This window comes from Chelmon rostratus, chromosome 3 (genome assembly GCF_017976325.1).
Source record: "Chelmon rostratus isolate fCheRos1 chromosome 3, fCheRos1.pri, whole genome shotgun sequence".
In the NCBI taxonomy this organism is placed as follows: Eukaryota; Metazoa; Chordata; class Actinopteri; order Chaetodontiformes; family Chaetodontidae; genus Chelmon; species Chelmon rostratus.
Genome location: NC_055660.1, coordinates 3,262,599 through 3,288,627, shown reverse-complemented (window position 1 = coordinate 3,288,627; position 26,029 = coordinate 3,262,599). Strand labels below are relative to the sequence as shown.

General features: G+C 45.2%; 1 protein-coding gene across 2 annotated transcripts in view; it reads left to right on the top strand.

Moving 5' to 3' along the window:
- inpp4b (inositol polyphosphate-4-phosphatase type II B) overlaps positions 1 to 26,029 on the top strand; it is a 134,474-nt gene that overhangs the window by 5,063 nt on the left and 103,382 nt on the right. Inside the window, exons 2-4 of one of the 2 annotated variants that reach the window (XM_041933072.1) lie at positions 1,381 to 1,425; positions 20,099 to 20,217; positions 25,658 to 25,774. In XM_041933072.1, coding sequence (XP_041789006.1) covers positions 1,381 to 1,425; positions 20,099 to 20,217; positions 25,658 to 25,774 — 281 coding nt within the window. Of the gene's footprint in view, positions 1 to 1,380; positions 1,426 to 20,098; positions 20,218 to 23,351; positions 23,481 to 25,657; positions 25,775 to 26,029 lie in introns of those variants that run through there. The other variant, XM_041933073.1, reaches the window with a different exon arrangement.

Sequence of the window (26,029 nt, the reverse complement as noted above, 5' to 3'; positions counted from 1 at the left end):
GCCTGCTCAGGTTCAGTGGTGGTGTTTGGAAAGGCAGGATAGATTTTACGTCTTTTCAACATACAATCGTGTCTTGCGCTGTTTGTTACCTTAGTGTTGCATCACGTTGTTGTGTCATTGCTGTTTGGTCAGATCTAAGTAAACTTACTCTCTGTGAAGACCTTGAAGACGTGCTCTGTGATGAAAGGCTTCATCACATCGCTGCCAAGAAACAGTGGCGACTGAAGTAATTATAAAACACAAGTAAATCATTTTCAGTCTATGTGGAGATCCTCATTATATAAAATGACTATTACCTAAAGCCGTGTGGCTCCCATACATCAGTAAGCATCGAGTATCCATGGCCCATTAGTGGGGTTGATGAGCCTTGTAGGGGCCAATTGTGTCCAAGCACCCCAGGAAGAGGAAAACGCTGTTTAGGGGTTTAGAGCCGCTCTGCGTGTCTCACCATCGTGCAGGTGTTTCATCTGTTTGCTGTTTGAATGGTTGCGTGTCGGACTGAGAAAGTGATAGATGAGAGACAGCGTTGGTGACAGATGATGCAGGCAGTCAGTCCTCCACTCATCATCGTGGCGTTAGCCCTCTAGGACAATGGATGCTGAGAAACTCGTCTCACAAAGTGTTCAGTGTGTTTGCATAATCTAAACGAACAGTAACATCTAGTGCTGTGGCATTTTGGGAGCCTGTTATGCTCCTACCCTGTAAAAATATATAAATGATCAATAATTAAAGTAGTTTCTGTCTCCACAGTGGTGCGTCAGTGGTGAAAATGGATCAAAATTCAACCCCTTAGTCTACTTTACCCCCTGTGTCCTGTGGGCTATGTAGTCATCTCTCGTCATCTACTGTAAAATAGAGGAAGGCTTCCTCAGGGCTGAAACATTTGGTTGATTAATCAAATAGTCAATTATGAGAAACATAATCAACAGTTTTGATAAATAATAATTTAAGGAAGGGGAAGGCATGCTAATTATTTACTGCTGCTGCTGGCAAAATGTGAGGATTTGTTGCTCTCTTTGTTTTCTATGACTGTAAATAAAACGTCTTTGGGTTTTGGGCAGCTCGTCTTGTACACAACTTAATTGAACGTGACAACGTAGGCCCAGGGAAATTATCGTTGCCATTTTTCACTATTTTCTGACATTCAGTGGGCTAAATGATTACTTGATTCATCATCGTAATTTACAAATCGATAATTAAAGTAATCATTACTTGTAGCCCCACATCCTAAACCTTAGTCAGGCTGCAATTGTCTGATTCACTTTCAGTGTGTGCTATTTCTTTGTTTCCTCCATTCCCCTAACATTTTCCTCTTATCTTTATTTCCCACTCCCTCTGCTTTTACCTCAACTCCACTCTATCTTTCTTTCTGTCTCTCAGGTGTTATTCTTACACCCAAGCTGCCTCAGGTGGAGTTCAGCCTTGGTAAGTCCTGTGTTTACTCTGCGATTCGAGGGTCATTTTACTTTACAGAGAAGTGCTGAGTACTATCCCACACTCTCCTGACATTCTTGTAAGCGCATTAGATATACATGGACTATATGCATATACACACACATGGACTCACTTGCATGGTTGCAGACTTTCAGTCATGTCAGATCTGTCTTTCATGGCCTGAAATAAATCCAAATTTAACCGTTGTAAACAGACACCAACACACAGTCACTTGCTGACAGTTACACTAATGCACAAGTCAGTCAGAATTAGTGGCATATCTGCAGACATCCTTAATCTTTTCTCAATTCTGACACATACACACACCCCAAGTGTGGTTAGAAGGGACAACACAAACAATGCAAAGAGAAAACATGAGACAGAATGGCGAGAGGGTCCTTTTGAACTTTTTCTCGAGATGGCCTCATTCATTTTTTATGCAGCTGAGATGTTGGAATTCTATTTCTAGACAATTCGTCGTGGCTCAGGTCAAGTCTCCTAAAGCGAAAAGCCAAAACAGATTTATTATTCCCAGCGTCTTCGACAGGTGAGATTGATGGCATCAAAGACTGACGTCTTGGCTCTCTGTTTCTACCTTTTGAGGCGACTGCAGCAAGGACTTCCCACTGTTCACAATAAACCGGAGCTGGTGTGAGGAAAGATGATCAGTCCTCAGTGTCCTCCTTTGTGTGACTTAATGACCTCCTGGCCTGGGCAGCGCTCGGCATATGTCTTCTGACCATTAAAGCAGTTTTAAATGCCATGTTGAAGCCTCATGACTCTTAACACCCCTGAAAGTCCAGTCGCTCTTACAATAGAGGGCAAATTACAGTAAGCCGAAACGGCATGTGATCAGAGTTCACTTATGTAGAGATTATTTCGGGCTCAGTGGGAGAGTCATTATCCTGAAAACATGCACAAGCTCACACAACAGTTTGCATGTGCACATACAGTGCACCAGGAAAGTATTCACAGCGCTTCACTTTTTCCACATTTTTCCCTCAAAATTCTTCACACAACACCCTATTATGAGCATGTGAAAAAGTGTTTTTGAAATGTTGGCAAAGTTATTAAAAAAAATAACTAAGAAACCACGTGTACATAAATATTCACAGCCTTTGCTCAGTACTTTGTAGCTGCACCTTTGGCAGCAATTACAGCCTCAAGCTTTTTTGAATATGATGCCATAAGCTTGGCACAGCTATCTTTGGCAGTTTCACCCATTCCTCTTTGCAGCACCTCTCAAGCTCCATCAGGTTTGATGAGAAGCATCGGTGCACAGCCGTTTTCAGATCTCTCCAGAGATGTTCAATCGGATTCCAGTCTGGGCTCTGGCTGGGCCACTCAAGGACATTCACAGAGTTGTCCTGAAGCCGCTCCTTTGATATCTTGGCAGGGTCGTTGTCCTGATGAAAGATGAAGCCTCGCCCCAATCTGAGGTCAAGAGCGCTCTGGAGCAGGTTTTCATCCAGGATGTCATTCATCTTTCCCTCTATCCTGACTAGTCCCCACAGCACGATGCTGCCACCACCATGCTTCGCTGTAGGGATGATATTGGCCTGGTGATGAGCTGCTCCTAGTTTCCTCCAAACATGATGCCTGACATTCACGCCAAAGAGTTCAATCTTTGTCTCATCAGACCAGAGAATTTTGTTTCTCATGGTCTGAGAGTCCTTCAGGTGCATTTTGGCAAACGGCAGGCGGGCTGCCATGTGCTTTTTACTAAGGAGTGGCTTCTGTCTGACCACTCTACCCCCAGCCCTGATTGGTGGATTTCTGCAGAGATGGTTGTCCTTCTGGAAGGTTCTCTCTCCACAGAGGAACGCTGTAGCTCTAACAGAGTGACCATCAGGTTCTTGGTCACCTCCCTGATTAGAGCTCTTGCTCAGTTTAGACAGCTGGCTAGGAAGAGTCTTGGTGGTTCCTAACTTCTAACTTCCATTTACGGATAATGGGGGCCACTGTGCTCACTGGGACCTTCAGAGCAGCAGACATTTTTCTGTACCCTTCCCCAGATTTGTGACAATCCTGTGTCAGACGTCTATGGACAATTTCTTTGACTTCATGCTTGGTTTGTGCTCTGACATGTACTGCCAAGTGTGGGACCTTCAATAGGCAGGTGTGCACGTTTCCAGATCATGTCCAATCAACTGAATTTACCACAGGTGGACTCCAGTTGAGCTGCAGGAACATCTCAAGGATGATCAGTGGAAACAGGATGCACCTGAGCTCCATTTTGAGTTTCATGGCAAAGGCTGTGAATACTTATGTACATTAAGTGATTTCTTAGTTTTATTATTTTTAATGCATTTGCAAAAATCTCAAAAAAAACGTTTTTTCATGTTGTCATTATGGGGTAGTGTAGAATTTTGAGGGAAAAAAATGAATTTAGTCCATTTTGGAATAAGGCTGTAACATAACCAAATGTGGAAAAAGTGAAGCGCTGTGAATACTTTGTGGATGCACTCTATAGCAGATGCAGGCACACCAATATATTCTTCAAAAAATGAAATAAAGCCTTTGTAATGCTTGCTTTGGTTTCTAAATGTTCATTCATTTGAATGTATACTCAAATGATACTGTAGCTTTAGGGTTTGCATTTGAGTGTAAATTCCCTGTCATGGTAGAAAATAGAGCTGACAGCTGGCACAGAGAACTACCATGTCCCTGTACCCGCTGCCCCGGTTTAATGTGTGCTCAATGTACAGTACATCTGTCAAACCTTCCTTAGATTTATCAAATTTATGTGTTTTTTAAAAAGATATGTGCATCTTTTATATCCAGCATTTATTGATCTTGATAGAAGAAATGCAGAATAAGGTGAATTACTACACATTTTAAGTAATTGACATTTTTAAATATGTTGCACTGCGTAATTGATTCTTACCCTCCTGTCAATGACGTGCACTTCACCTCTGTGACGGCTCGGCAGCTGCTAGCTGCCTCTGAGTAGCAACAGTCAGACTTAAACAATGCAGCGCGTTTCATACACAATGGGAAGCTCAGTGTGGTTCAAATGAAAATTATAAAGGTACAGACAAGATAAAAAATCATTTCCAGCTTGCTTTGTCACAACAAGCAGACAGGAAGGAATTTAAACCTGAAAGCACAGCACACGAACTGTTCGATGGCTAAGGCACAATAGTCATCATTGAAAGGAAACAGAATTCTTGATGCTGCCTTCGAGAGAAGTGACAGTCACAGCAAATTTCATGTCCTCTGGAAGTTCATTTTAACAACTGGGAGCACACATGCCAAAGGCAGCCTCCCCAGACTTTGTCTTGACCCTCAGTATAGACCTGCGCCGGCTTTGAAGCATGATGAAGACTTGTTTTGTCCTCAACATGTGTGCGGTTTTTAAAGTCAGCTGTTGTGTGTGCTGGAAGCCACTGCAGTGATTTGAGGAGAGGTGTGACGTGCTTCCTTTTTTTAGCCCCTGTTAAATCTCTGGCTGCAGTTTTCTGAATGAGCTGCAGCTGCCCCACATTCCACAGAGGTGAAAGCATTTATACTGAATATAAGGAGTAATTGTTGATTGCTAATCGTGTGCACATGTCCCTGTGCTTGTGTGTGTGTATCGCAGTGGTCCCCAACTTCTGCAATTAACTTTGCAGCTAATTAACATTTAATTATATCACTATAGACAAACATGGTATTTAAGGGAATGGGGCTACGCTTAGATGGTAATAATTAAAGGGGCATTCCACCGACTTTGCTCATCATCGGGAGTACCACTCAGCCTGTTTAAACAGCTGTTTAATGGCTCTATGGCTCTGGAGGAGCTCTCTAAAGTTTGAAAAAACGACTCCAAAGATGTTTTCAGCGTAATCTCAATTTGGCCTTGAGATTTGAAATATTTATTTGAAAGTTTGTGTTACAAACTGAAAGTGTGGAGTTGGAAGAAGTGAGCATTTTTTTCAATTCTGGGAAATGTAGGATCCAGCATTTTTGGAACTACACCCAAACTGCAGACTTACAGTGAGGATATCTCAACCTCTGCTGCTCTGATTCTGATCATTCTCAGTCTTTTGTGTGGCCCCAAACTACATGGGAGTGCAGTAGCAAACCATTGAAGTGCCTCTTTAAGGCAAACAACTTCACAAGCAGATATACTTAGTGTGACTGTCAGCAGAACATCTTTGCTTTGGTCAGTGTAACACCATATTATTATCAATTAAAGTTAATAATAAGACCAGTGATTAATTGAAAACTGAAACCTCTCAGCTTGCTTAAACTGTAAACACAGACAGAGGAAGACATTTTCTCCTTACCGCTGCTTAGATTGAGTAGAATACAGTTGTCAGCTGTTTATCAGGCTCATCACTTGCTGGATTTTCACTACTGCTGCTTTGGACTTATTTTTCAAACCCAAAATAATGAGGATATTTGTGTGTGTTGGAGTTTGCCTCTGTTTTGACGCTGTGTGTCAGAAAACCTGATGTGAAGAATCTTCTCTGCCCAAAATGTAAAATACAAATAAACAAGCTCACCGGAGAAATTCAAATGTTGTGCACATTTCTGTCTCTTAAAATACCAACCAATTTAAGCCTGTGACTTGTGCGCCAGTCAGCGGGAGACTTCTTCCATCTATGTCTCTTATATCAACCGCTGGATGTGAAGACAGATTGATGAATGAAATGAATGGTTAATTACTATCTTGTTGTGACCCCCAACCGCCACTTCACTCCAAAAGCTTGCAGTAAGGAATTCTTTCAGGGGAGCACAGGTCTCGTTTCCAGGAGGCAAGTCTCTCCCTGCCTCCCTCACAGTTTTAACACTGAATTACACGCAGCATTGTGTCAGCAGTGTACACATTCTTACAGTAATGCTTGCACAGAGGAGAGCTTAACTGAAGCAATTTTGAATATTTCTCATACTTATCTCCCCATTTAAATTTTTTTCTTCTTTTATCAGAGTGTCAGTGTAAATGATGGCCGTGACATGTGGAATATCAGGTCAATTCAGTGCCGTGATAAACCACATTAAAAGCAAAAGCTGCCTTTTTCTTTCTACGAAGACTCTTGCAAAAGTCTTTTGTTCTTGGTTCTTTACACGAGCGACAGTGGAGTTTTAAAAAGAGTTTTTTCCAAAGGGAATTTATAATGCTCTTTAACAGTGTTTGAGCTGGAGTGTTACAAGACAGAAGGTTTAAAATGCATTGTCAGTGTTCAAATTCATATTCATTTCTCTGTAAAGTATATTTTTTGCATGAATATCCAGACGTAACAGGTGCAAATTTGCTGTGAAAGACAGCTTTACATATGATCTTTGAATTATACATCATTCATTTCAAACCTGGAGCTCCCTCCACATAGAAAACGGCAAATTGCAGGCATTGTATTGAAGTCTTTAATGGATTTAACATCATATGCTTGTCAATCTGTGCAGCAGGTGAAGTACATATTTATCACAACATGACAGCCCTAATTTTCCCCCAGTTTTCCCCAGACCCACTGGCAAACAGGTGTGCAAAATGGCAGCACATGCAAATAATGTTGTCAAATTAATTGAAGCATTGAAATAATTATCATGATGAATGAAGCGTCTTCTGGAGATGAGCATATATTCCTGTCTCCTGTGGCAACTCCCAGGGATCCCCTCACGATTAAATGGAATTTAGATTCATTGTAGGGTCTCAGAGGCCCACTGCACTGAAACTCATTTCAGCAAATTCATCTTGAAAGAGCTCAGCATATTCCAATCACACAAAATAAATACAGCATAGTAATTGAAGCCTCCAAGGATGGGCAGAAATTATTACTCCAATTGCTCAATTGTTATGCTAATATAAGAATTGGTCTCAGTATACTTTGGTAGTTGAGTGACTCGACTAAAATTGCAAGTCACGTCATTATTGAATTAATTTGAACCCAAGCTAAGGCAGGTAATTCACTAATAGGTGACCACAAAATCTACAAATATGAGGTTCTTTAAGGCACTTCAAATTTGGACACTCTTTTTCCTGTTCTTCAATCCATTATTTGAGCCTCTCTCAATTTAATAGGCCATACTCCTCTGTCCCCCTTCCATGTCACACCCTCATTATCTCCCCTCTCACTCAGGCTTCCTTCCTCAAACTCTAAATGTCTCTCTCAGGGACTCCCATGTCCTTTCCCTCTGTCGCCCTCCTTACTTCCCTTTCCTGCCACCCCCACCCAGCATCATAATAGCTCTGACCTTAGAGGGTCAGTTTAAGTGTCATATCGCTGTAAGAGAGCCAGTCTGGTGATGCATGGTTGGGCACCCAGTCCCATTTCAATCACCAGTGTGGCTGTGGTTAACTGTGCGGTGGCGTAGGGAAGATCCCTCAGGCCAGTCAAATATACGTCCCCTGAGGTGACCGATGGGGACAGTCAGCAGCTTATCTGCAGCATCCCATCTTAGGGCTTGTGTGTGTTGTGAGTGTTGGGGAGCGAGAAGTGAAAATAATGATAGAATCATGTCAAGAAAAGAGAGCCAGTGTCATTTAGACAAATGAGAGCAACACATTGGAGAGGTGATGATATGATGAAACCGGCTGAAAGAAAAAGATCAAGCTCTTTGGAAACCTTTGTGGTCTCCGGCGATTGATGTATGTGCATGTGTGTCATTGCATGCAGTGCACGCTTATGTTTGTATGTGTGGATATGTTCAGTGCGTCTCTGCAGGTCTGTAAGCAGACCACCAAGCACCTTTTGCACCTACAGTACTGACACAACAGACTGCATATCACAGGCACACAGATGCTGATTGTATGAATATCAGTGCCTATCAGCATGACTTTAGTTTGTTTTTTGTCCGGCATAAACTCCTCGGCTACAGCCTTCCACCTGCATAAGCAAATGTTAGACCTCCTTTAATGTGAGTGCAAAACAGCAGCACCGAGATGCTGAAGAGAAAAAGGGAATGTGGAATCAGAATAGCCCCTAAGAGATAATACATGCATGAGCTCAGCTGTACTGCAAGATATTCTACAACAGCTGCTAAGAGAATCCGAGGCTCTGAATGTAACTGCATTACCAATCGCAATCATGTTTACTGTCTCTCTGTTTTTCTTTCCCAAGTCAGTCACTAAAAACAGTACAGACACTGTATGGACGAAGCCTGATTTTATTTTCGCCCTGATTCAGTTTAGAGTTGGACTAAATTTGAGGGGGATCTCCAGAATGATCTACGATCTGACTCTCGGATGATTTAATTGGTTTTTTGGCATGTAAGAAATTTTGGTTGGATTGCAGTTTGAGCAGTTTCAAGGTCCACTTTCCCACATGGCTGCTGTCAAAAGCTTCATTTCATTCATTATTCATTGATTGTTGTGATATTATTGGAGGGGTATTTTACATGTTGTGGTTAACTGTAACTGCTGTGATAGAAAAAAAAACGAATGTTGCAGACCAAGTTGTCCACATCTTCGCAGCCACCTGAGGGCCAGTATTCTCTTTTTTCTTCTTGCCGTTTCTTCAAAGTAGAATGTTCAAAGTAGTGCTGCCTTTCTCCTGTTTTTTGGATGCAGTATTGGATTTGTGAATGGTCAAAAAATAATCAGGGGTTCAGCCTGTATGTTGTACCCATAGAATTCATTTTGGTTGTGCAGAAAGGATGCTTAAAAGGTGCATTGTGAGTATGACTCGGAAAAACATGCAGTGTGGTGCCCAGATTTATGCACACTTTGCAAAGAGCACTTGTCTTATCAGACATGTGTAAGGCACCTACCGGACCTGGCGATCCTCAGGTCGTCATTTATTGTCATTACCTCCTCTGGTTTTTGTGGGAAAACATGTAGATCAGCTTCTTAATCTCAGTTCTGGCCACACTGAGTGGTTTTAAATCTTACAAGGTGCAGATATGCTGCATTACAGCCTGGAGATCCAAGGTAAATTCATACAGATTAAATGGCCACTATTAAAATTCTCCCGTGGATCTCAATTGTGTTTCAGAAACCCCTGATCGACCACAGATGTCATATCTAATGAAAAATAATCTTTACAATACATCGTTTTTATTTTTGCTGCACAAACTGCTAATACAGGCAACGAATATATAACCATGCAAATCTAATCGCTATATATCTAGTCAGTTTAACAAATAGTGTTCTTCCAGCAGCACCTCTTTTTTATACAAGCAGCAGAACAGCATCAGTAACACACGCTTCAAGGTTTTCCTTGTAATGGCTCCATGCACTGAAGTCCATTTTAGACCAAGTTATTCCCTTCGTGATTCACTCTGTGCTCCCCTACTCCCAGACTCTCTGACCAACTCTCAGACAAAGCTAAGTGTCCCCAGCTCAACAATGTAAAGGCAGAGTTGTTGGCTTCACTAAAGCAAGTTTCAGTTTAATGTTACAGAATGACTGAAATCCCGCTCATGATGTGACACACCCTGGAGAATGGGAGGAATGAGTGAATGTGATTTAATCTCATGCACTCAGAGGTCTGTTTGTTGTCATAGTTTGAATGCAATAGATGGGAATTCTTTAAAACTCCATCTACTTCAGATCCTGACCAATGTACATTTGGCTATTTTGAAAAAGAAATCAATTGAACATACTTATTCACCCCAAGGCCAGTTTTATATCCACTGGTGACCTCTTGACCTGTTCGCTTCTGTGCGTGTGATGTTTGCTCAGGTTCAAAGTCAAAGTCTCAGTTGACCTTAATCTATCATCATTCAGGAACTAACAGAAAGGCTTTTCACAGGCAGCCCACCTCTTTATCCGGGTGACATTTATACTTTCTGTTTGCTGTATGAGATATTTGTTTCCATCAATGTTTTTCAGCCACCCACTGGTGTTGGATTTGTCTCTTTTGGTATGGAGGTAATGACCTCACAGATTGAATAAGATGTAGATTTCGTTGAGTATACATATTCCTTTCTTTTTTGCTAATTTACTGGAAAACTGGACAGAAGTTATGTCAGTATTATTAAATTCGCCCCTGTCCAAACTGGACAGACTTCTCACCTTCCCGTGGCGATGTTAAAGCTGTTCATTGTTGGGTGTAGTTACAGGTGTGACACTCAACCACACCAATCAGTGATGCTGTAAAAGACTTTCAGCAGTATCCTGCAATCCCACAAATTAATGTTACTTACCGTTTTCACTTATCTCGCAATAACTTGTATGAACAGTTCCAGTCTGGTTTCCGCCCCTTCCATAGTACAGAAACAGCACTCATTAAAATAACAAACGATCTCCTACTGGCAGCTGATTCTGGCCTCCTCACTATTCTCATCCTCCTTGACCTGAGCGCAGCATTTGATACCATCTGTCACAACACTCTACTGAACAGGTTATCTTCCATCGGCATTACTCACACCCCACTTCACTGGTTCACATCCTATCTCTCAGATCGCACACAGTTTATTCAACTGAAATCTTTCCGGTCCAACCTTTCCTCCGTCAGTACAGGTGTGCCCCAGGGCTCTGTACTGGGGCCCCTGCTCTTCATTATGTACCTCCTCCCCCTTGGCAATATCTTCCGAAAACATAACATTCATTTCCACTGCTACGCGGATGACACCCAGCTCTACCTCTCAAGCAAACCTTCTTCCACTCTCCCACCCTCCTCCCTTACTGACTGCATTACTGAAATAAAAACCTGGCTCACCTCAAATTTCCTCCAATTAAACAGTGACAAAACTGAGGTTCTCCTCATCTGCACTAAATCAACACTATCCAAAACAGACAGCTTTTCTATTCAAATTGACAACTCCTCTATCTCCCCCCTCCACAGGTTAAGAGTCTGGGTGTCATCCTCGACAGCTCCCTGTCTTTCAAATCGCACATCAATAATGTTATCCGGTCTACTTACTTCCACCTACGCAACATTAATCGCCGTCGCCCCTCCCTCACCCCCCATACCACTGCCATCCTTGTCCATAGCCTTGTCACTTCTCGTCTGGATTACTGTAATTCCCTTCTATTTGGTCTTCCTGTCAAGTCACTTCACAAACTTCAACTGGTTCAGAATTCAGCTGCCCGCATCATCACCAGAACCCCTTCCATCCACCAACCACATCACTCCTGTCCTTCAGCAGCTCCACTGGCTCCCCATCAAATTTCGCATTGACTTCAAAATCCTCCTGGTAACATTCAAGGCCATTCATAACCTCGCCCCTCCTTACCTGTCAGCTCTCCTCCACGTCCGCACCCCCTCTCACTCCCTCAGATCTTCCTCTACTATCAACTTGTCTGTCCCCTCCGCCCGTCTCACCACAATGCGGAGCAGAGCATTCAGCCGCTCTGCTCCCCGGCTCTGGAACTCATTACCACCCGAAATTAAAAACATTGATTCATTTTCCCGTATTAAATCCACACTCAAAACTCACCTGTTCAGACTTGCTTATCCCACATGAGGTCAAATGGTCAGTCTGATTTTACACTTATTTGTTTTATCACTTGATTATTCTATTTTATTGTGTTTTATCGTATTGTTGTTTGTTATTTCTCGTGATGTAAAGTGTCCTTGAGTGTCCTTAAAGGCGCTTTTAACAAATTAAAAAAAAAAAAAATGTACTTAATCATTGATACTTATCACACCTGTAGCTGTTTAACTGCTGTATATGACTGTATAGTAATGAAAACAAATCAAGACTATTCATAGAAAATCGTACAGAAATTCTAACAGCAGGAGCACGTGTACAGATATTGTTTACAGGACTATGGGTGGCATGTAGTATTGAGATATGGAGTAATATAGAGTTGACTGTGACGGCGGGTGCAGAGAGAGACCCAGGAGCGGAAACGGAGAAGGTTAACAACAGTTTATTTTGCAACAACAGGCAATAACTGAAACAATCGCTGGCAGCGTGAGGTCCAAACAAAGCACGAACTCAGAGAGGTCCAGAGAGTGCTGGGCTGTGTGGGCAAGGGAGGCACTGGAACAAAAAGAGAAGAGACAAACAATTAATCAAAAAAGTTCAGCAAGCTATCAAAACGTACTATACCACAGGAGACTGAGACCAACTGATACCACGGTACGCGGAAGTATACTCTGGCGTCGAGGAGTCACTCCGCAGAGGTTAAATAGGCGTCCTAATCTCCTGAAGTGAACTCAGGTGTGCCCAAACACTCCTCGACGCATCGGGGGGGAGGGGAGCCTCAGGAAAACAAAACGTAAAGTTACAGCCCACAAAACAGAACACAGGAAATGGACCTTCAAAATAACAGCACAGACAATACCAACCGCCACAGTACCCCCCCCTCAACGAACGCCTCCAGGCGTTCTACCCGGCTTGTCCGGGTGAGCGGCATAAAAGTCCCGAAGGAGAGAGTCATCCAGAATGAGTCCCCTGGAGACCCAGGAACGCTCCTCTGGACCGTAACCCTCCCAATCCACCAAGAACTGGAAACCACGGCCGCGTGGACGGACATCCAAGATCCGTGACACCGTGTAGGCGGGATGACCATCAATGAGGCGGGGGGGAGGTGGGGCGGCGGCCGGCGGGCTGAGCTCGCTGGAATGCACCGGCTTCAACAGGGAAACATGGAAGGTGGGGTGGACCTTCATAGAGTCTGGTAGCTTGAGCCTGACGGCAGACGGATTAATGATCTTCAACACCTCGAAAGGACCGACAAAACGGGGAGAGAGCTTACGTGACTCGACATCCAACGGAAGATCCCGTGACGACAACCACACCTGCTGACCCGGTCGGTACTCGGGGGCGGAGACGCGGCGAGCGTCGGCCAGCCGTCGGTTCCTCTCTGTGGAGCGGGTGAGAGCAGCTCTGGCAGACTGCCATACCTCCTTAATCCTCCGGAGGTGCTCCTTCACAGAAGGGACGGATACCGCAGTCTCCTGCTCGGGAAACAAGGGAGGTTGATAACCCAAACAGCACTGAAACGGTGACATACCTGTGGCCGAACAGGAGAGGGAGTTGTGGGCATATTCTATCCAAGGCAGGTGTGTACTCCAAGAGACGGGATGATGAGCAGCCACGCAGCGAAGAGCGGACTCCAGATGTTGGTTAGCTCGCTCTGTCTGGCCGTTACTCTGGGGATGGTAACCAGAGGACAGACTTGCCGTGGCCCCCACCGCCTTACAGAACTCCTGCCACACCTGGGAAGCGAATTGTGGACCCCGGTCCGAGACCACGTCGAGGGGAATTCCGTGAAGCTTGAACACATGAGTCACGAGTAGACTAGCAGTCTCGAGGGCAGAAGGCAGTTTAGGCAGGGGAACATAATGCACAGACTTGGAAAAGCGATCAATAATAGTTAAGATGACAGTGTTACCTTCAGATGGAGGAAGACCAGTAACAAAGTCCACGGCGATGTGGGACCATGGGCGGCTTGGGACGGGCAAGGGGTGCAGTAACCCCGCAGGGGGATGATGAGAAGCTTTTCCCCTGGCACAGACAGAGCAAGCGGCAATAAATGCACGGGTGTCGCGGTACATCCTCGGCCACCAGAAGCTCTGACGGAGGAACTGGAGGGTGCGGTGGAAACCAGGGTGACAGGTAAGTCTAGAGGAGTGAGCCCACTGGAGAACTTGCGACCGGACCGAATCCGGGACAAACTTGCGATCGGGGGGACCGGAACCAGGGTCCGGTTGTTGCTTCTGCGCCTGGAGCACGAGGGATTCGATCTCCCATGTAGCCATACCCACGATGCAAGCCGGCGGGAGGATGACATCCTGATGTTCCGAGTCCAGGGGAGGGGCATAGAGACGGGACAGGGCGTCGGGCTTAGTGTTACGGGAGCCGGGGCGATAGGAGAGGGTGAAATTGAACCGGCTCAAAAACAGAGCCCATCTGGCTTGGCGGGGATTAAGCCTCTTCGCGGTGCGTAAGTAGGCGAGGTTTTTATGATCAGTCCAGATCAAAAAGGGAACCGTAGCGCCCTCCAGCCAGTGCCTCCATTCTTGAAGCGCCCAAACCACAGCCAGCAACTCTCTATTCCCGACGTCGTAATTCCGCTCGGCCTGGGATAAGCGGCGGGAAAAGAAAGCACAGGGATGCAGTTTGTGAGTCTGAGGGTCTCTCTGGGAGAGGATGGCACCAGCACCGGAGTCGGAAGCGTCCACCTCGACCACGAACTGACGAGTGGGATCGGGGTGTTTGAGCACCGGGGCAGAGGTAAACAGTGCTTTAAGCTGGGCGAAAGCCTGTTGGGAATCGGGAGACCACTGGAAGGGGATTTTCACAGAAGTAAGTCTAGTGAGGGGAAGAGCTACCTTACTGTAGTCACGGATAAATCTGCGGTAGAAGTTAGCGAAGCCGAGAAACCTCTGCAACTCCTTCCGGGTGGTGGGAACGGGCCAATCCGTGACAGCTTGGATCTTGGCAGGATCGGGTCTTAGCTGACCCTTGGCGATGATATAGCCGAGGAAACCCACTGAGTCAGAGTGAAACTCGCACTTCTCCGCTTTAACAAACAATTTATTCTCAAGAAGTCTCTGAAGCACTAGTCTTACATGCTGTCTATGTTCCTCTAGATCTCGAGAGAAAATCAATATGTCATCTAAATAAACGAAAACAAACCGGTTTAACATGTCTCTGAGGACATCGTTAATGAGAGCCTGGAAGACAGCGGGGGCGTTGGTGAGACCAAAAGGCATGACTAAATATTCGAAATGACCTAACGGTGTGTTGAAAGCTGTCTTCCACTCATCACCCTCCTTTATCCGGACGAGGTGATAAGCGTTACGCAGATCCAGCTTGGAGAAGATGGTGGCGGAGCAGAGTGGTTCGAAGGAGGGGTCGATGAGAGGGAGAGCGTACCTGTTCTTAACGGTGATGTCGTTAAGTCCACGGAAGTCGATGCAGGGGCGAAGGGAGGCGTCCTTCTTCTTAACAAAAAAGAAGCCAGCCCCTAACGGAGAGGATGAGGGGCGGATGAGTCCAGAGGCTAGAGAATCCTGGATGTATGTCTCCATGGCTTCCCTCTCGGGGCGTGACAGGTTATACAGCCGACTAGAAGGGAGAGGAGCACCAGGGAGGAGGTCTATGGAGCAATCGTAGGGGCGATGAGGAGGCAGGGACAGGGCTAACTCTTTACTGAACACAGGGGCTAGGTCATGGTACTCGGGAGGCACGGAGGTAAGGACAGGGGGCGTGGGAGGTGGTGGAGAAACACGGGAAGAAAAGGGGTTGGCCGAACGAAGACAGTGGGCATGACAGAATGGGCTCCAGGTGGAGATACTAGCTGTAGTCCAGTCTATCTGGGGGTTATGTTTAAGCAACCAGGGGAGGCCCAACACCAGGGGAATCTGAGGGGAAGGAATGACGAAGAATTGGATGTCCTCTCTATGATTCCCAGAGATTATGAGCGTGACCGGGACCGTACGTTGAGTGACCTGAGCTATACGTCGGCCGTCTAAGGCGGTTACATTTCTGGGCACCGGGAGGGATTCAAGGGGGAGCTTAAGCTGGGTGGCTAGTTCGGTGTGGATGAAGCTCTCGTCTGCCCCTGAGTCAATCAGAACCCTCATGGGAAGCGACTCACGACCCCAAAGCAGACAGGAGGGCACGGTAATACGGGAGGGAGAGCTGGGATTAGGGGATGTCTGACTCACCAGTGCGCTCTCCGTCACGGGTGAGCCTGCCCTTTTGGCGTCTGAGGGCAGTTAGCGAGAAAATGACCTCCCTGGCCACAGTAGATACAGAGCCGCTGGCTGAAACGTCGCTGCCGCTCGCTGGGGTGGAGACGGGTCCGACCCAACTGCATGGGCTCCGAAGGGTGAGAGGAGGACGTGGAGGGAGCAGCGGAGTGGCCGGAGGATCCGCCACTGGCTGAAGGGGGAGCGAGGGAAGCTGGCTCGTGAACATGAGAGAGGCGAGTCTGGGCTTTCTCTCTCTGTCTTTCTCTCAAGCGGTTATCTATGCGTATGGCGAGGGAGATTAATGACTCTAAGGAATCGGGTTCATCTCTGGAAGCTAATTCGTCCTTTAACTCACTAGAAAGACTCCGTAAGAAAACACCTCGTAGCTCTAACTCCCCCCACCCGCTCTCTGAAGCTGCGATACGGAAGTCAATAGAGTAATCTGCCACTGATCTCGCTCCCTGCGCCAAGGAGAATAGGCGTTTAGCAGTTTCCTGCCCCTGTCGTGAATGATCAAAAATACGACTAAGTTCCCTCGAGAAACTGTCGAAAGACGAGAGAATGGGGGAGTGCTGTTCCCATAACGCTGTAGCCCACTGCGCTGCCCTGCCCCGTAACAAATTAACTGTATAAGCTATCTTAGCTCTATCAGAAGGATAACTAAGGGGTTGTTGATCAAATACTAGTGAACAGCGCAAGATAAACCCCCCAGCATTACCAACTTCACCTGAAAAGGGTTCGGGGGCCGGCACATACGGCTCACGCTGAGAGACAGACAGAGAGGTAGATTGGGCTGCAGCGGTTGCCGGTGGGGGTGGCGCTGGTGTGGGACTTGGGGAGGAAGGAGAGCCACGGGTGTCCGTGCGGCTGAGGTAAGCGGTGAGGTCACGGACTTGGACGCTGAGACCTTGTACTGCCTCCATTACTCCCCGCAGCATGTCCTCGTGCTGGCCGAGACGTAGTCCTTGATGGGCGAGCGCCGCTCGAAAGGGGTCCGAATCCGCTGGGTCCATGTTGTGGCCAGAGTATTCTGTGACGGCGGGTGCAGAGAGAGACCCAGGAGCGGAAACGGAGAAGGTTAACAACAGTTTATTTTGCAACAACAGGCAATAACTGAAACAATCGCTGGCAGCGTGAGGTCCAAACAAAGCACGAACTCAGAGAGGTCCAGAGAGTGCTGGGCTGTGTGGGCAAGGGAGGCACTGGAACAAAAAGAGAAGAGACAAACAATTAATCAAAAAAGTTCAGCAAGCTATCAAAACGTACTATACCACAGGAGACTGAGACCAACTGATACCACGGTACGCGGAAGTATACTCTGGCGTCGAGGAGTCACTCCGCAGAGGTTAAATAGGCGTCCTAATCTCCTGAAGTGAACTCAGGTGTGCCCAAACACTCCTCGACGCATCGGGGGGGAGGGGAGCCTCAGGAAAACAAAACGTAAAGTTACAGCCCACAAAACAGAACACAGGAAATGGACCTTCAAAATAACAGCACAGACAATACCAACCGCCACATTGACCTCAGAGGAACTGACTGGACATCGCCCACAGGAAGTTAAAACCACCGGAGATCGACATCAACAAGATTTTTGCTGTCTTTCCTGTGAGTGAAATCTACGGTTACCAGCTCAAAATGATTTTTTCTACTTCTGTCTGAAATCAAGGAGTCAGTGTTTAAAAAGATAGAAGAAATTTGAGCATTAAATCACTGTAAACAACATAAATGCTGACCTAGAATGGAGAGCTTGCCACGCGAGTAAGGGGGGCTGGGCTTAGTAAGCAGTCGGTATCGGCGATACAGCAGTGATTAATGCACAGCGAGTAAAACTGTCCTGATGTAACAGGAAATGGATGAAGTGAGAAACCTTTCTTCATAGAGTCAGGTGTTGTGTGGTATTGGAACTGTACTATAGTCAGATACCAGAGCTGAAAGGAAACGTGTGTGGTAATATTTATCCAGTTTGTTTGCCGTCACTTTGATCTGTGGTTAATTTTACTTCACCGATTACTCGGCTGTTAATGTAGTGTAATAATGTCTTACACTACATTAACAGTGAAGTAATCTGCGTGCGTTGCTATGGTTATCCGGAGTGTACAGCGTAATAAGAACTGCTGTTTATGGAGAATATTCTCACACAACAGATGATCACGACTCAGAAATGAAGTTACTAAATATTTCATGATATTGTCTGAGTTAACTTCAGCTAATAAGATTTTTTTTTTCAGAAATGGCTCTCTGTGCATAACAACATCTCACACAGCTGCCGGCATAATTTGTGAATGACTTTACAAATCCTCTCTTTATATTAACCCTTTTCAGTATTCTATGCTGTGTCAGTCAACCTTCAGCCAAATATTTCTCTGCTGTGTTTGATGCAGCGTGTTCACTTTCGTGTAAAATTGGTTGAAAAGGAATAGTAAAGTCAGATGACAAAAAAGCTTTGAATTCTGTATGCTGAAAGCCCACTCTTTTATTCTTACAGGTGAGTGTGTGACAAATGCTCATTAAATCCCAGCTTTGTTTGTGTTGCTGTTCTTAAAAAAGCCAAGGACAGTCACCTTGACAGCGCAATCAGCATTCCAGTGTGGCGGGGAAACGTCTGGTTCTGTCTTAGTTTGACAATGGGTGAATGTCACCGTGGGTTTGTGCATGTGTATACAAAGTAAGCCTTATGCTGAACACTGTAGGTGTCTCTGTGCATCTTGCAATGAAGGTGTGATTTAAAATGACCAGTTTCCACAGCCGCACACTGGAAAAGAAACCCTTAACTGTGCAGTTTTCCTCCCCTCTTTACCTAAAGTCAGATAAATTACCTCTAAAGCTGAGAAAAGGACGATCTACACACAACCGATGTTCGATGCCCTGCTACTGAACCGTCACTTCTTTCACCAACTTTATTCTGGCTCCTCAGTCATTTTAAAATACCTCCCACAAGAACCCCTTTCATCTCCAGCTGCCGTTCAGTTGCTTAAACATTAAAATCAGGCCCATGAAGACGGAGCTGCGCACAAAGAAGCAATCATCTGCCCTCGCTGTTTTTTTAATGGAATTTCACCCACTGAGTGATATTATCCAGACGTGTTTTTGCAGAGAAATGTGTGAAACTGACCAGGCATCGCGAGCGGATCAATTGCTGTTTACATGCCAGAATTGTGCTGGGTAGATAAAATGCAGCTCTTGAACAAGATCCAAGGAGGTTGCGGAACACAAATTTGTCATTACTGTAGTAGAGTGTATACAAATGTTACAGTACATAAATTCAGAGCCATATGTTGGAGTGTTCTGGGTACGAAGCCTGATGTTTTTACAGGCCTTCCATTTGAAGCAGATGTGAACTTAAACTGAACTAACTATAGAAATGAGCTTTTTTCCTGCACAAGCTTGCACTTTCTGGAAGGCTCAGGGGAAAAAAATCAACCCGTTTTTTTTTTTGCCATTTGTCTCGGCCCAGAGTGCAGTTTCACTACTGCGTATCTGACTTGACCAAGGAGATAACACGGAAAGATGCGTGGGTTTAGCCGTGATGGCATCAGCGAGTGTTATCTTGTTTGGGGGAATTTCTATTCGTAACCAGGAAGCATCGGTTTCCTATAAAGGAATTGTGGGATGCAAAGTCTTCCTGTCCTTGGAAGAGGGCTGAGTGACAAGCTGCTTTTGTTGTCGGAAATGAAAGCCCCAATAAAACTGATATCTCACTGCCAGAAGGAATCCTACTTGCCTTGCTGCCGTTTTAATCAACTGCTGAGTTTTTATTTGTCAATGTATATATATTTTATTTGCTTTGGAGGTGAGGCCTCAGAGAGTGAGGACAGTGGATTTAGCTCCTTTGTGATGATGCAGCTCTTTAATGTCTTGGCATGTGACATCTTATCCGACAGGAGATATTTATAAATCCTTTACGTTAGCAGTTTTCCTCCCCTTTCTTCTCCGGTGTGTATTTACCGTGTTTCTCTCATTTATTGTCACATCCTTCCTTTGTGACCCCGTGTCGTGAGATTTGTGTCCCTTATGCATCTATCACAGAGGATTATCTCCCCCTCTCATCTTGATTTTCATATTCCTCTTCTCCTCCCGCTCTCCTCTTGTTCCCTGTTCTCTCCATCCTCTCCTCCCTCTCTGCCTCCCTCTCTCTCTCTCTGTAGCCTGTAATGATCTGGTGGCCTCAGGCAGAGACAGGAAGCCCAATGCTTTGGTCCAGGTGGCTGTCATAGATCCCCACAAGCAGCACCTCGTCTCTCATGCCTGCACAGAGATAGTGGAGGTAAGGCCACACACACACACACACACATTTACAGACACACACATGCACCATTCTGTCTCTGACCTTTGATGTATGTTGTTTTGCTGTCTCTGGGTCAGTGGGTCTTGGTTGGTGTTCTCTCCATCTCTGTCTCTCCATCTCTGTCTGCCCTCCGCTCTCTCAACCTTTTTTCCTCCCAGCTGACTTATTCAACTGGAACAGACAATGAGCGTTAACCTTCCTGTTAACCTTTCCTGTGACAGTCTGAAAAGAGTTGGTGTGTGACTCTCAATCAGTCTCATCTCTCAGTATGTACAGTGTGTGTTTGTGGGTTTAATTCAGTGGGAGCTCCGTACAGTGAGAGTGTTTTTGTGCTCTTTGACTTCTTTAGATGCTTCTTTTATTACCTCCAGTGTGACAGTGCTGTTGCTAAGGCAACAGGCACACAAGTGCTTTTTGGGCGGCAACAGCTGCCCCCGTCCCACTATGAAACGCCCTCTCACACACATGTATGTACACACACACACACACATTTTTTTTCTTTCCTCATATGAGGGCAAAGTTTTCTGACACAGATTATTTTCCTGCTAATCCACTGAAGCTAAATTAGCACAGCCATCTCTTTCAAAGACTGCATTTCAACTGCTTTTCCCCTCAGTCCTGTCAAGGGAACAGCAGTGCGCGCGTGTGTGTGTGTCTGTGCATGTGTGTGTGGAAACACAGGATGTGGTAGGATACTGTATGCTGGCTCAGCCAGCTCTGCAGACACTTGGAGTGCCGTTGGAGGTTTGATTTCATGGCTGTAATGTTGAGGATTTGGAGCTGAGGATATGGACTGCTTTCGACTCCACAAAAACAGGGTACGTGCACATTCTGTGTGATTTTACAAGTCTGTTTTAAAAGAGAGGTTTGCAGCCTTAGAAGAGGAGTCTAAGATAGTCTGCCTTATATTCACTTTATTGGTCTGGATAGTGTAATAAAAGTGATGATCCCTACTATTACATACACCAGTATATTTCACACTTCACACATAGCTGAGATCAGTAATATTAGTGTTGTTTTGACGCAAAAGTAAAACAGCGTTGGAAGAATTCAGTGTGACTTTAAAATCCTCTTTGAATGAAGTGTCAGTGTGTTGTTTAGGGGGACAGAGGTTGCTTGTCAGGGCAGTGGAAACCAGTAGGGTTTCCCACTCATACACTGGCATCCAGCATGCACAACAGCAGATGTTCATTAACCTGTGTGGCCAGGAGTGTGTGTGTGTGCGTGCGTCCGTGTGCGTGTGTGCGTGCATGCTCATTGTGTGTGTGTGAATGAATGAAGACAGCCCAACTGCCACTTGTGTTTCTCCTCTTTGTCACATTCCCGGGATGCCAGCTCTCAACAGCTGCCGCCGGCTTTGCTGGACACTGATTGCAGTCCCGGCTGCACAAGAGCTTCGGCATTCGTCCTGCTCATGTGACGGCCGTATTATCAGGAATCCTCAGTATATGATATAAGGGTTTAATTTAGAAGATAAATGATGGAACATGTCAGCTGCTACCTACTGTAGCCCTCTCTAGTCTTACCCATGAATCACTAGACGGGGGTCTGATAAAAAGAACAGGATGGCATTTAATCATGTTGGATCTGGACTTTACTGCTTCTCAGTTTTTAAGAAATTACCTCGCCAGGTGTTATTTATTGAAAGAGGCAAAGTTTTGCAGAATGCCAAATGAAGTGTTTAGCGCATATCTGTTTTTCAAATACAGACTGCCTCTGAATATAACTTACTAACTGCTACTGAACCAAACATAAGACAGTTTTTATATTTGATGTATGGCGTCGGTTGACAGTTTCACACAACAGAATGAGTTCGCTACTCACTGCTGTGGAAAAAAGAGTGAGAATTGTAGATGATGGTGTGACATAGTAAACAAAAACATAAAGTAACAGATACTTGGAAAAACATTTACTTGGTGTTGAAGTTTTCAAATCTGAAATTGGCAGTTTGTTTATTTGCACGTATCAGAAATAGAAAAGAAGGTAAAACCATTCATACAGAGCCAAAGTCTGTTGGTGCTGGTGTTACCTAATTTGGTGGATAAAAATTGTCTTGGGTGGTTTCCCCTTTAGCCTCAGGGACAGTTAGGTGATATCCTACTGAATCCCCTCGTCCCCTGACAGGACACTGAGTTTAGTAGGTTACAAAGCTAACATGGCCACATGTATTATCAGCTCATTAGAACTTTAAATGTTTCTTATGCAAAATAATATTGTTCAGCTGAGTCATATAGTACTTATATATATATATATGTCTGGAAATAAGTAACTGAGATATTTTGTATTGTATTTATTGTATATATTTGCAGCCTTCTCGGCTTTGGATCAAATCTTCATCTTAACTTTTTTTTCGAAGGCTCTGATTGGGCTATTTGGCATCTGTCAAATCTGGCAACACTGATTGGTGCAGGTCTTGTTTTATTTACTGTTAGTAAAAAACTTAAGTATATAATTTTTTCTGCACTAATTTATCAAAAAGTGCACTGTTAACATATGTGCATTGTTTATATTCAGTGGTATTTATACACCATATGATGTGGAACTGGGACACAGTGACATATTTCCACAAAGGCAGACCCTTTTATCTCCACAGAGCGAGTGCATGTCTCACTGTGGCCACAGTATCTTAATATACTGTTGGTAAAACAGAGTGGACCAGTGACAACTTAAATAGAAAATCTAAAGCCCTCCAAATCTCTTTAAAGTTAAATAGAAAGAAGCACAAAACGCTATTTGGTATCTCATAGGAAAATCCCGTTCCTAAAACAGTGGGCAGTGAGTCCAAGAGTGGCGGTCCTCGAGGGGATTTGACGTCACCCAAAGCCAAGGGATAAGACGGCCTTTGATGTCATGCTAGTCAAGCGAAGAACCCCCTGCCTGGAACAAGTCCAGAAAGTCTAGTCTGTGTGTGTATGTAATTATGAGTGGTCAGGGGTGGGGAGAAAAACCTCCAGTGTCGGGAGACTCAAGCCAGAATACCCATACCCCCCTCCCCCAACCCAATCTCTCACACACACACACCCTCTAATGGCCCAAATTGGCCATTCCTCCGAGGTTTGCCACCCAAACGAACAAAAAGACAAGAGAGGGGCAGCTGTCTCCCATAGCATATGTTGACCACTTGTATGACAGACTGGCTTACTTCTCTGTGTAAATGGAGACAGGCTTACCACTTTAGCTCATCTCAGCCCATCAGTAGCACTAAGAAGATTCAGCTGCAGTTGAGGCTGCCAAGCATGCTGGTAAGTCTGAATGAGGCCTATTCAGTGTGCCAGTGAGGGAGGTGTAGGGGGTTATGTGTGTGTATGTGTGTGTACCTGCACATTCTTGAGTATAATGGCTGTGTCTGTGTTTTTGTCAGTGTACAGTACTGATACATATTCAGATTTGCTCCGAGCTCAAAGCAGTGCGCTGGTTCCTCTGTGTCTGTACCCGCTCTGCTGAATCGGGCTGTGTGCTCAGGATGTTGGTGTACACAAACCACAAAGCTTCATGGCTGGTCCACAAAATAGCACCAGGCATCAAGACTGGCATTAGCATGTCTAGAGAGGCTGAAACAAGAACAGATAGACTTGTTTTATTTCCCCTCCGTCAGCGCATGGAAGATTTCTGAAGGATCAGTGGGTTAGTGGTGTGGTGAGGAGGTGGGTCTGCGTGTTCCCTCCGTCTGTGTGTGTGTGTGTTAAGTACACTGCTGTTTTTAGGCCACTTCAAGCTTTGGCTCCTCCAGCACCCTTCATTGTAGTAAAGGACTCGAGGCTTGTTAGTGTATCAGTCTCACCTGAGCTGCACCGCTGATTCACTATTCATTTAGCGTTTGTTTTGTCTCTGAATAACAAAGTATTGTGTTCAGCCTCTCTGAGACAGTAATCAGCTGTTGTGCAGGCATGTAACGTTCGAGGTCTGTGATCGATGAAAAGGCTAATGCCTGCACGCTGACTCTAAACCACAAATTCATTGAAGTCGAGAAATAGAGAGCGAGGTGTCCATTTTTAAACAGTTTGACCCAACGAAACTCCGACCGGGACTGAAACATTGTCTATTTGCATTAGTTTGTGGTTCAGAGTCAGTGTGCAGGCATCTACAGTACGCTGACTTCTAGTAGCCTTCATGTCTTAAGTCTGTCCAATAAGTCAGTATTGACCTTTAACGATTTTGAGTTTTGATTAAATGAGTTTGTTGCCCCAATTTAGTTTAACACATATGAAGAGTTTGATTTAAAAGATGCAGGTGAGATATGTCACTTGTGACTTTACAATATACATTGAAATTTGCCATGGTGTTTATTATTGATTTCAGCCACACAGACCAGCCTTGGTTTCTTTCCTTATGTTTTTTTAACTGAAGGGTGTGACTGTATATTCATGCATGTCTGCCAGTCTGTCTGTGTCAGCCTCATTACCACTCCCCAGCCTGTCCCCACACGGTCCCGAAGGGTTGCGTTCTACAGACGCCCATCAGCGCAGAGGAGAGGAAGAGGAAGTCCCTCGTCTAAACACAAAGTGCTTTGAATTGGTTCAGAAATGTAACACCAACAGCAATCTTCTCAGGAAAGCTCTTCAGTTTCTGTTCCAATGAAAATCATTTATAATAGGATTTATTCCAGATTCCAGTATATCACCTTAATAATGTCAGAAATGTCTGAAACTGGGGACGTGTTTTAGATGCTGATAGAGAAACCTGCTTTATTCATGATGCTCTGTTTTTTTTTTTTAAATCCTCACAACAGGTAAGACCATACAGGTGAAACAGGTGACGTACATGTCTTCACTCTTCTGGCATCGCAGAAACTTTGAAATCTCAAGTAAATACCAGTAACACCCTTGTCAAGGTGGATATTTTGTACAGTGTAATGAAAGTGAGGTCTCTGCAGGCCGGGGCAGACAAGCCCTGCAGTTCAGAAGTCTCGGGAGTTAGAAATGATGACTGGGTACTGTGATTTCAGGAAAGTTGTAAGTGAATATTAGGGAATGCAGTGCAGCCCTCTGGTATGTTTGACTCAACACTGGCTGCCGTGAGCACTGGTTTTAATCCCATTGCCACCCTGCCACTGTGCCATCGTACCTGTCAACATTTGTTGCTCCTGGTCTGCTGTCTCAGTTGGGAGACTAGTTATGCCAGAGCTCCAGGTAGACCCACCAGGGAGAGCTCTATCTACTCCTCCTTTGTGCCCAGGAGAGGCAGCAGGGGCAAGAGGAGTGGGGAGAAACGCTGGTAGGAGGAGGAGGAGGACAGGCTGAGCCCAGCTGTTGGCTCATTTACCCACCCAAGTCTCCCTCCTTCCTTTTCTCCCTTTGGCTTCCTGCTTTTTTATGAACATGTGTGTTGCAGTCCAAAAATCTGTGTGTGCACTGTCACACTTGCGCACACACACAAACAGTATCTCACCCCGTTTCTGTGTTGTCCCCCTCTCTGACAGGCGAACAAAGACCCGCTGTTTCTGACGGGGGTGACCTTCCCTTCAGAGTATCCCGCTAGCCCGGAGACACTAGTCAAGCTGACTGTGTATGATGCAAAGGACAAGAGCCAGGAATCAGTGAGTAAACAGTTGTTGTGTCTCTGTGTGTTTGTTGCATATTTGCATGTTGAAAATCAAGTGTGTGTGTGTGTGTGTGTGTGTGTGTGTGTGTGAGAGAGAGAGTGAGTGAGCAAGACAGAGTGATAATGATGAGAATGGGTTCAGATCCAGTCGTGAAGCAGTCATCTTTCAGATGTTGGCTGTGCTGCACTGAGCTTTAAACTTTACAGGGGATGAACATGAAAAGCTGCGAGAAATCTGCAGCAGAATCTC